General features: G+C 42.8%; 1 protein-coding gene across 1 annotated transcript in view; it reads right to left on the bottom strand.

The window, feature by feature from the left end:
• Positions 1 to 89: 89 nt before the first annotated feature.
• The window catches only part of LOC111968675 (fibroblast growth factor receptor-like 1), a 56,593-nt gene continuing 44,605 nt past the window's right edge, over positions 90 to 12,077 (bottom strand). Inside the window, exons 4-7 of the mRNA XM_023994450.2 lie at positions 3,911 to 3,997; positions 3,532 to 3,816; positions 1,199 to 1,552; positions 90 to 600 (exon numbers count right to left, since the gene is read on the bottom strand). Coding sequence (XP_023850218.1) covers positions 179 to 600; positions 1,199 to 1,552; positions 3,532 to 3,816; positions 3,911 to 3,997 — 1,148 coding nt within the window. The 3' untranslated portion in view covers positions 90 to 178. The remainder of the gene's footprint in view (positions 601 to 1,198; positions 1,553 to 3,531; positions 3,817 to 3,910; positions 3,998 to 12,077) is intronic.

The raw sequence follows: 12,077 nt of genomic DNA on the forward strand, positions 1-12,077 counted from the left end.
TGATCATTATAATGTCCAGTTAGATCAAGATCCAGCACAGGCAAGGTAACAGTTCAAAGAGCAGCCCCACATGTGTTTAACCAGAGAGCTGTTCTCTGAGGTTCAGTCCAAAGCTCAGACCTTCGCTTTACGATGCAATCCTTCAGATGCGCAGAGGGGGACAACATTTGGCACATGGCTAACACTGAAAGTGAATGTGCTGGTGCACCTTCCCGTCCACGTGGGAGTGTGTGTGAGTGTGGATGTCATTGTAGATTTTGGGGTATATTTTGGGGGGGAGGGCAGAGCCCCCTTGAGTGAGGAGAAGCTGCTGCTGAGCCAGATACTCCTCATAGTTTATGGAGCCTAGGCAGTCCTTCTCTGGGCTGGAGGAAGGGGCCACAAAGCTCCTGTCCCTCTCCCGGTAGGGCAGCCGGTGGGAGGCCTGCAGGACCTGGGCAGACGCAGTGCTGGTTGGGGAACAGTGCTTTTTACTCTGGCAGAACCACAGCAGCACTGTACCAAAGATGAACACCATGCCAGCAGGGATGCCAATGATGACAGGCCAGGGGAGGGGGCTGGAGGCTGGGGTGAACATCGGGGTGATGGGTGGCTTGGTGTCTGCAGGAGGAGAGGGCCCCCCAAAAAAGAAGGATCAGTCAACATGGAGTGAATCATTCTAAACAATAACGTTGAACAAAGAAGTAGCTACACATGCTGAGAGAGTCTTGGTAGAGAAATTAATAGTGCTGAGCGATTAACCTATATTTTGGTCGGTTCAATTATTTAAATTTTGTTTTTTTTGTGAGCTCAATGCTCAGTTTCTGTAGAGATAAATCAGATAAGCAGTAAATGGGCAGTCACTACCATCATGGAACTTTTTTTTTTCAACCCACATAATGCATAGTGCAATTAACGTAAAAAAAACATTTGCTAAACCGAAATCAAAAAACATGACTATCTTTTTAATAATCGAACCGATACTGAACCGACCTCACAAAGCACTTATCGCTCAGCACTCGAAATCACTGCAGTGGGTCAATACTACATTGTTCACCAATACAAAACTCACAAGAACCTGTGGAAGAAGAAAACTGGAAACAGAGGAGTTTGTGTGTACAATGGGAAATATTTTGAAAGTTGGAATTTTGGGAGGCCAGGTAAGAGTTTATGGGGGGTATGATGTACTAGAGGGCAGGCAGCCTGGCACTGGTATTACCTGGCAGAACGGTGAGGAAGGCGCTGCGGAAGCTGTAGCCCATGGTGTTGGCACCCAGACAGATGTACATGCCAGAGTCCTCCTCCTTGGCACGGGTGATGAGCAGCTTGTTGAGGTAGGAGCCATCAGGGCGTGACCACACCTCTCCCGTGGGCAACACCACGAAGTGATGGTCGCCCACCTCAATGGTGGAGTTGTACCGACTCTCCTCGTTGGACTCCACACGCTTGAGCCACTGGATGACGGGTTTGACATCGCTCCTCACTTTGCACTGGAATGAGGTAGTCCCACCGTAGTCCACTGTGGTGTTGACCGGGTGAGTGCCTGTCAGGATGGGCTTGGAGTTGGTCCGCTCTGCAGAGAGACATAATGGACAAACTGTCACAGCCATCCCACATTTCCCACATGGCTGACTCTTTGCCTGAACCAGCGTAGATGTCCATAAAGTTATTAGAGAGGGAGAGAGAAATAGCACATGTGATTAGTTTCCCCTCTCTCTGCTCCTGGTTGTACTGCACACACGTCCCGTGTGTGTGTGTGTGTGTGTGGGGGGGGGGGGGGGGGGGGGAGCTGGACCTTAATCAGCTCCAGATTGGAGGGGCTTGGGGTTTAGCAGCCACCACCTCCTCACCCCACACACCGGAACACAACACTCATTCTCAGACCTGCAGTCAATACGCTTCTCATCTTCATGATTAGACGAGCACATTCATCCATGGAGCAGGGATACGAGTAACATTCATCCATGGAGCAGGGATACGAGTAACATTCATCCATGGAGCAGGGTTACGAGTAACATTCATCCATGGAGCAGGGGATACGATAACATTTCTCCATGGAGCAGGGATACGAGTAACATTCATCCATGGAACGAGGGATACGAGTAACATTCATCCATGGAACAGGGATACAGTAACATTCATCCATGGACAGGGACGAGTAACATTCATCCATGGAGCAACGGAATACGAGTAACATTCATCCATGGAACAGGGATACGAGTAACATTCATCCATGGAGCAAGGATACGAGTAACATTCATCCATGGAACAGGGATACGAGTAACATTCATCCATGTGACAAGGGATACGAGTAACATTCATCCCATGGAGCAAGGATACGAGTAACATTCATCCATGGAACAGGGATACGAGTAACATTCATCCATGGAACAGGGACACGAGTAACATCATCCAGGAGCAGGGATTCGAGTAACATTCATCCATGGAACAGGGATACAAGTAACATTCATCCATGGAGCAAGGATACGAGTAACATTCATCCATGGAACAGGGATTACGAGTAACATTCATCCATGGAACAGGGACACGAGTAACATTCATCCATGGAGCAGGGATACGAGTAACATTCATCCATGGAACAGGGATACGAGTAACATTCATCCATGGAGCAAGGATACGAGTAACATTCATCCATGGAACAGGGATACGAGTAACATTCATCCATGGAACAGGGACACGAGTAACATTCATCCATGAAACAGGGATACGAGTAACATTCATCCATGGAACAGGGGTACGAGTAACATTCATCCATGGAGCAGGGATACGAGTCACATTCATCCATGAACAGGGTTACGAGTAACATTCATCCATGGAGCAGGGATACGAGTAACATTACCAAGGAGCAGGGATACGAGTAACATTCATCCATGGAGCAGGGATACGAGTAACATTCATTCCATGGAACGGGGATACGAGTAACAATTCATCCATGGAACAGGGATACAAGTAACATTCATCCATGGAACAGGGATACGAGTAACATTCATCCATGGAGCAAGGATACGAGTAACATTCATCATGAAACAGGGATACGAGTAACATTCACCATGGAGCATGATACGAGGAAACATTCATCCATGGAACAGGGATTCGAGTAACATTCATCCATGGAACAGGGATACGAGTAACATTCATCCATGGAACAGGGACACGAGTAACATTCATCCATGGAACAGGGATGTGAGTTAAAACGTACTGATCAAACTCAGCAGTCTGACTAAGTTAGATCAGAGAGAAAGGATCTCCAAAAGGTTGTGGTTCCACCTCAAATCCAGACCCAACATTACTACGATTACGTGGCAATTGTATCAATGTTGACCAGATTTATTTCCATCCATGATAGCCAAAAATTATCATTATCACAACATCCATAGAACTCGGTCTGAAGGACTGTGATATATACTACATTATTATCTGGTTCCTTCCCCTGAGGAGTCTACCACATACATTAGTTATGAGATCTTTCCAGGTGGACTGGCTCGTTAAGTGTATTTATGACTCTGACCTCTGTGACTCTCTGATACTTACGTATAACCTCCACTTTGTAGGTGGCGTTGATTTCTCCGGCTCGGTTGGAGACCCTGCAGGTGTACCTGCCGCTGTTCTCCGGGGTCAGGTTCCTCAGGCTCAGGGTCCACTTCTTCTGGCGCCCCTCGCCCACCTCACTCTCCGTCAGTGGCCTGTCGTCCTTCAGCCACACGATGTCTGGCCGAGGGTTACCGCTGGCCGTACACTTCAGCCGCACAGAACTCCCGACGGGCCGGGCGATCACACGCTTCCTCATTTTAGCAGGCTGGGTGAAACGGGGACGAACTTTGGGAAAAGGAGAGATGGATTCGAAAATCATGAAATAAGACTCAGTCTAATGCAATTAACTGTAGTAATGTTACTTTTTTTATGATCCTACCTAGTTTTCCTGATAGGCCGTCAGGGCCATACTCTGAGTCCACCCCACCAGGGACCCCTGGCCCAGTCTTATCAGCGCCAGAGTAATCTGTAAGGGAAAGGGGACAGAACATATCACTGTGAGAGAAAATAACATTTTATCATTGCGGGCAAAAGATGCAGACTTTTCAACATAGAATTTAACATGGTATAATCGTTATGCCCAATAGGCACACAGAAAAGGCCTTAGAGGTCTTAACAGAGGGTGATGACAGAGATTATGAGGTAAGCCTATTAGGGTTTCACTAGTGGTGAAGGCTTCTGTGGCCGTTTGGGCTAATATCAACTAGAGTTACCTTCTAGTTCTGATCTCAGATGGGTGTTTGTCTTGATTATTTCAAAGTTTGTAAACGATTTATATAATCGATTCACATTCAAAAACAGCATCTGAACACTATCAATGAAGTTGTTATTATGGTGTAGACACTGGTTGTTAGTGAGAGTCTCTGTTTTACTGCTCCTCTAACTCAGGACACAAGTATGAGGCAGAGTGTTCAACAAACAGTGGGGGAAAAAATTCAGTTAAATTCAATGCTATTTGTTTCACACTTTTTACAATGTCATTGACACGGCCCACTTGACAAAGAGAAAGCGCCCCCAGCCAAAGAGGCACATTAAAACACTCTTGACTCCATCTGAGTAAATTTAGCATTTATAGATAGGATACACTGAGGGGGTGCATGCTAAGGTCACACGCTATAACATTTGGGAGTAATATGATCAGTTTTTATAAGCGCAGCTCTGGGAGACAGCTGTTGAGTTGATGTCATTGACTGACTGACTTCATGTGGTGGAGCTGAGACACGGCTTAGTGAAAATATAATCAGTGAAACATAATAGATTGTTTGTAATGCATATCTACTTTGTGAGGTAGACATTGATTAATTTATGGTGCATATTAAGTTCAATGCCAATTACTACCATTTGGAATACCAAACATTATGACTGATTATAGAAGATCAACCAAAGCAGAGCGTCAGATAGATTACACATGATACTACTGCACTTCATGGTATTAGTCATTCACAAACATTCAAATCTTTTCCAATATACCAGCGCTGAGTTTGTCATTTTTTTCGTAGCCTACTTTCTGAGGCTTCAGACTCAAATGTTTCCGCTATTCAATTGTAATATTGACGTCAAACACATTTCATAAGTATAGTGAATGTGTTATACAGTACTTAGAAAGAATGTTTCATAAGGCATATTTCATAAATATGAAGGTGCACAGTACATATATGAGCAAAGCCTTGCACCTTGTACCGAACTTGAGCTCAGTGTAGCCACCAGTAAAATGTCTCCAAATACAGTTTGGAACACTTGATTCCCACTCCGCGTTTGAATAGGGCAGGTAGAGACCAGATGTGGCTTCTAACCCCCCACTCTAGCCGTCCTCCGACTCTCCCCAAACCCCCCAAAGCTCTCTAGAGTTCTTCGGGCACAAACCCTCCATTGTCTCTCCCCTCCAGCACCAGCCCCAGTCATGATGTCATGGCTATTTAAGGGCTTTAACTGGCCAACTATAATAACCCATTCCTTTAAAAAAAACAGCCTCCATTGGAAGAAATATTTCTCTGTTGCTCACTTGGGCTCTCCACATTCCTCCCGGTTCCTGAACCTCCAAATCTAAATAGAACACAGTCCCACACTGCCGGGATTTTCTTTTCACATTTTCTTTGTTCCTGAATCTACTTCCTCTCTATTTTTTGGATGTCTTAGAAACAATGGCACCCTTTATGAGTCTAGGCCTATACTACTATCCCAGGCTGCTATTGTCTTTACACAATGTTGTTTCACCGGACCCAGAGACTGGGGGAGGCAGGACATCTCAGTGCTACCACATAATTGTTATTGTTGGAATACTGAAAAATACAATTATTATTAAAAGGACAGGACTTGGATGACTCCCCGTCAGTCCTTTTTGTGTCCCCTCTCGCTTCTTGAGAGGGGCCCCATCCTCCCTGATCAAAGAGCAACTAAGAGCAGCAATCCACTAGGGTTTTGCAGGGCACAACATTTAAGGGATAAAATATTTGTATTCCAATTGTATCCTCAGAATGGAATATACATTCTAAATACAGTACAATTGTACATTTAGAGATGGGAGAGAAAGGCAAATACCCACACACCCAGACATATTTGGTTACAGAGATACTGTTGGGAAGGCAGGCAAAGTAAATGGCTAACAACAACCGAAGTGAATTGAATCCATTCAAACTGTCTCTGTAGTCTACTGTATCACTGGGTCTGGTGCGCTCCCCTTTTTGTCTCCTCTTCATTCACAAATCCAGCCACAGGAAATAGATCACTCTCACTCCCCTGGCCTTGAGCTTCAACTGAATCAAAGGAAAAGGCCCCATCATTCTGTGTGTCACAATGAGTTCCAGATGTTGTTGGGGACATTCTCATGTCCAGAGAAAGTAAGGAGTAAGTGGCCTTACATCATCACACTGGAAACCTCCAAACAACCACCACATGTTATCAGCCACACATAATGCAGTGTATCTGAACAGACAACAAAGTCTGTACTATTACTACTATTACAGCACTACTACTATCGCTACCAATGTACTATAGAGGTTTAAAGTGTCCATGTAGAAATTAAGGCTACCATGATCCCCTCTTTGTTTACATGGTTTGTGCAAACACTGTGTTAGAATATAAACTTTACACTGTGCAACTTGTAAAATGTATCTATCTGGCTGTCTTTCAGTGTGGCAGTCATGTCCAAGTCTAGCAGCAGGAGGGGTGGAGCTGGTGGTGTATGCGAGGGATGAGGGGGGTCAGTTGTCAGGAGACCACCCCAAACAGGGCCCAAACAGCCAGCTGGGGGGATTGGGGAGGCGCCATGTTGCACTGGTTGACCAGATTCTTGGGATACCCAGCTAACAATTCTACGGAGAGAAAACGTTTTTGTAATGTTAACCTAATGTTCCCTTAATGTTTGAGTGTCCAATTTTCCGTGAGGGAAACATTCTCTCTTTTAGCAAAAACCTTCTGAGAACCCTTTTAGCATGTTTTGGTGTTAAAGTTATGTTAAAGTTAAAAGTCCCTCTTCATGTCAGGCAGAACGTGGTTACAATGTTCTCTATATTAATGTTCCAAATGCGTTTTATGGGACGTTGCAAGAACATTCATGTGTCCAGTTTTCTGAGGATTAGAAAAATATTCCATCAACGTTCTGCCAAACATACACAGAACATGATTGTCATGTTCTCAGAATATCAGTGGTGTAAAGTAAAGTAAAACATTTTTGGGGGGTATCTGTCATTTACTTTACTATTTTTTTTCTTCTCACAACTTTCCCTGCACAACATTCTTAAAGAAATGCTGTACTCTTTACTCCATACATTTTCCCTGACACCGAAAAGTACTCGTAGCAGGACAGGAAAATTGACGAATTCACACAATTATCAAGAGAACGTCCCTGGTCATCCTCACTGCCTCACTAAACATGAGCCGTTTGTAAATTATGTCTGAGTGTTGGAGTGTGCCCCTGGCTATCTGTAAATAAAAAAAACAAGAAAATGGTGCCGTCTGGTTTGCTTAATATAAGTCATTTTAAATGATTTATACTTTTACATTTGATACTTAAGTATATGTTAGCAGTTACATTTACTTTTGATACTTAAGTATATTTCAAACAAAATACTTTTAGACTTTTACTAAAGCAGGATTTTACTGGGTGACTTTCACATTAACTTGAGTCATTTTCTATTAAGGTATCTTTACTTTTACTCAAGTATAACAATTGTGTACTTTTTCCACCACTGCAGAATATACAATATCAATGTTCTAGACACACTTCATGGGATGTTGCAAGAAAATTCATGTGTCCAGTTTTCTGAGAGTTGCCATTTTCTCAGAATGTAAGATATTAATGTTGTAGACACATTTCATGGGTTTCATTTCGGCGTATCAGCTGTCAGGATGTCACCTGATTGTCTCAAAGAAAGAAAAGTCCCCCCTCCCCCAAAATAAGTAATTACACATCACACTTTGTTACTGTTGCCAAGCCCATCAAGGCCCTGATTTGTAAAATCACTGATCGATCCATTCACTGCTATTTTTGTATTCAAATAAAATCAAAAATAAAATGTAGTTGTATTAGTCACATGCGCCGAATACAACAGTGAAATGCTTACTTACGAGCCCCTGACCAACAATGCAGTAAAAAAAAAATACAGATAAGAATAAGAGATAAAAGTAACAAGTAATTAAAGAGCAGCAGTGAAATAACAATAGCGAGACTATATACAGGGGGAGTACCGATACAGAGTCAATGTGCGGAGGCACCAGTTATATGAGGTAGTATGTACATGTAGGTAGTTATTAAAGTGACTATGCATAGATGACAACCAAGAGTAGCAGTGGTGTAAAGAGGGGGTGGGGGGGGCACTGCAGATAGTCTGGGTAGCCATTTGACTAGATGTTCAGGAGTCGTATGGCTTGGGGGTAAAAGCTGTTTAGAAGCCTCTTGGACCTAGACTTGACGCTCTGGTACCACTTGTCGTGAGGTAGCAGAGAGAACAGTCTATGACTAGGGTGGCTGGAGTCTTTGACAATTTTTAGGGCCTTCCTCTGACACCACCTGGTATAGAGGTCCTGGATGGCAGGAAGCTTGGCCCCAGTGATGTACTGGGCCATTCGCACTACCCTCTGTTAGAGGTCGACCGATTATAATTTTTCAACGCCGATACCGATACCGATTATTGGAGGACAAAAAAAGCCGATACCGATTAATCGGCCGATTTCTATAAAAAAAAAAGTCTTATATATATATCATATACACACACACATTTTTGTAATAATGACAATTGCAACAATACTGAATGAACAATGAACACTTTTATTTTAACTTAATATAATACATAAATACACATACACACACACAGCTCTGAAGTGACAATGATACTGAAGAGTCTGCTTAGGAGACAAATACTCTCAACTGTTTGAATAAAAATAGAGTTTAAGTTACCTGTGATGAACGTTGAAAACAAAAACTGTCATTTCTATATGCAGGAAATCCTATTTTAATAATGGGCATGGTAAGAATTGACGACCAAAGCGCGAGTCATAATTCCCATGACACCTTCTAGCAAAATCTGAAAAGTGGTTCCTTCATTTATTCCATAGGATATTTTTAGATTCACTTAAAATAAGGTCTGTGTTTCGTGTAGGCTTACACCACCTTGCCAATTTTATAACTGTGTAGATATCCATAGGACAAGGTAACTCTGATCAATATTGGCTAAATATAAGCGAAGATCATTTTTTTTGTAGAGTGGATTTATGAAAATATGTTGACAAACGTTACCTTATCCTAGTGAGATTTACACGGGTATCAAAACGTCGAGGCGGTTTAAGCCTGCACGAAACACAGACCTTATTTGAAGTAGATCAAGACATTCTCCATGGAAGACATGAACGGTAAAATAACGAAGGAACCCCTTTCAAGTTCAGCCGCAAGTTATTACAGGAATTATAACGCGTCGACAATTTCTCTCTAAACCATATACCTTTGACTAATCCGGAAACTATCACCTCGAAAACAAAACGTTTATTCCGTTCCGTATTTTATCTAACAGGTGTCATCCATGAGTCTAAATATTCCTGTTACATTGCACAACTTTCAATGTTATGTCATAATTACGTAAAATTCTGGCAAATTAGTTYGCAAAGAGCCAGGCGGCCCAAACTGTTGCATATACCCTGACTCTGTGTGCAATGAACGCAAGAGAAATGACACAATTTCACCTGGTTAATATTGCCTGCTAACCTGGATTTATTTTASCTAAATATGCAGGTTTAAAAATATATACTTGTGTATTGATTTTAAGAAAGGCATTGATGTTTATGGTTAAGTACACATTGGAGCAATGACAGTCATTGATTGATTGTTTTTTATAAGATAAGTTTAATGCTAGCTAGCAATTTACCTTAGCTTACTGCATTCGCGGCACAGGCAGGCTCCTCGTGGAGTGCAATGTAATCAGTGTTAGAGCATTGGACTAGTTAACTGTAAGGTTGCAAGATTGAATCCCCCGAGCTGACAAGGTTAAAAATCTGTCGTTCCTCGTTCAGGCAGTGGTTCCTAGGCCGTCATTGAAAATAAGACCGTGTTCTTAACTGACTTGCCTAGTTAAATAAAGATGAAATAAAGGTGGGGGGAAAAAAATCGGCGCCCAAAAATACCGATTTCCGATTGTTATGAAAACTTGAAAACTGATTAATCGGCCATTCCGATTAATCGGTCGACCTCTACCCTCTGTAGTGCCTTGCGGTTGGAGGCCGAGCAGTTGCCATACCAGGCAGTGATGCAACCCGTCAGCATGCTCTCGATGGTGCAGCTGTAGAACCTTTAGAGGATCTGAGGACCCATCCCAAATCTTTTCAGTCTCCTGAGGGGGAATAGGTTTTGTCGTGCCCTCTTCACGGCTGTCTTAGTGTGCTTGGACCATGTTAGTTTGTTGGTGATGTGGACAGTAAGGAACTTGAAGCTCTCAACCTGCTCCACTGCAGCCCCTGTCAATGAGAATGGAGGGAGGGGGGGGTGCTCGGTCCTCTTTTTCCTGTAGTCCACAATAATCTCCTTTGTCTTGTTGTCAAGGCTAGGAACTCACAGTGCTTTTAACATAGTGTTTTGAACTTACATATTTGACATACATGATTACATTGTGCATGTTCATTTATACAGTCATTATTATTCCACATGTTCTCACCTGTGATTTGAACTCACAAACTCTTGGTTCATGGTATTCAGATCGTCCTGCTATGCCACCATGTATGTTTCAGTTATCAGTTAGACTATTCTCTCATCATTGATTTTATTTACTTACTTATTGTTTTCTAATGTTCGTGGGGCATATTAACCTGTTTTAATGATACTCCTGAATCACTATGATCAATACAGGTTTTTCTTGAGTGTACTTTTAACAGAGCTGACCCTATTGCTTACACCTATCAAGTTGTTTATGGTTTCTTTTGGACATGGCCTAATTGTACTCTCCCAGGACAGTGGTTAGGGTGTTCGTCATTAGTGCTGTTGGCACAGTATGTTTATGTAATTATCTGGAAACAGTTACAACACACTTATCTGATCTAATTAAAATGTGTTTCTCATTGAAAGATGGGAATCGGTAAAATTCTAGATAAGAGTTTGCTTTGAGATGCTCAGCTATCATCTTTTTGTTCTATTTCGCTTGAGGGACTATGCTAGTCACTCAATTGGTTATCCTTTCGCCTGGCGGCAGGATGCGTTAGATATTAATTTTAAAGTAATTATGTACCACGTGTGTGATGCGAGTAGCATCACTTCCTCTTATCTTCCCTCCGCAACGCAAGTGAGCGAGAAGTGGATGTAGAAGACTCCGTAGGTGAGTTTTTCCATTGAGTGTGTAGAGTATATTCCATTTTGTGTGAAGCTTGCTCCTCCTAGGAGTACTCTGCAGTGTTTTTTTTGTCTTAACTGTTTTCTTACAGGTCGACACCGTGCTACGAAGCAGGGTGAACCGTTTGGGCCAACCTGTTCACGGCGCGAGGCTAAACGTTAGTTGTCTCACTGCGAATTGCGTTGCTTGTTAGCTTCAGCTGGACGCTAGCCTCTTCTCTCTGGAGATTGAGGCTGGGTACCGAGCCTACCCATGCTAGGTGAGATTGGGTGTTCTCTAGCTAAACACCGTTGCTCTTCGCATCCTAGTTAGCATTCTCTCATACTGGCTCGAGCTGCAGCTGTTTCCGGAGTGAGATTCAAAACTCGCGCCTCACTAATCTCACGAGAGTTGGCCAGTCAGTTCTCAGGACCGCTTCTCACACGGTCTATTACTGTAGCAGTTGAGTTTGGCTTCTCACATCCATACCTTTTGGGGATTGTGAGTGGAATTTCCCGAAATATATTCTGATATCCCTAGAATAAATTATTACTTAATTCACATATTGCCCTGAGAACAGAACTACTTTGTACTTACACCTGATATAGTATTAAAGGGGTGTTATACAGATTATATGTTCTATAAGACATACACTACATGTCCAGAAGTATGTGGACACCTGCTCATCAAACATCTCATTCCAAAATCATGGGCATTAATATGGAGTTGGTCCCTCTTTTGCGGTTATAACAGCCTCTA

The sequence above is a fragment of the Salvelinus sp. IW2-2015 genome, linkage group LG9 (genome assembly GCF_002910315.2).
Source record: "Salvelinus sp. IW2-2015 linkage group LG9, ASM291031v2, whole genome shotgun sequence".
Taxonomy (NCBI): domain Eukaryota; kingdom Metazoa; phylum Chordata; class Actinopteri; order Salmoniformes; family Salmonidae; genus Salvelinus; species Salvelinus sp. IW2-2015.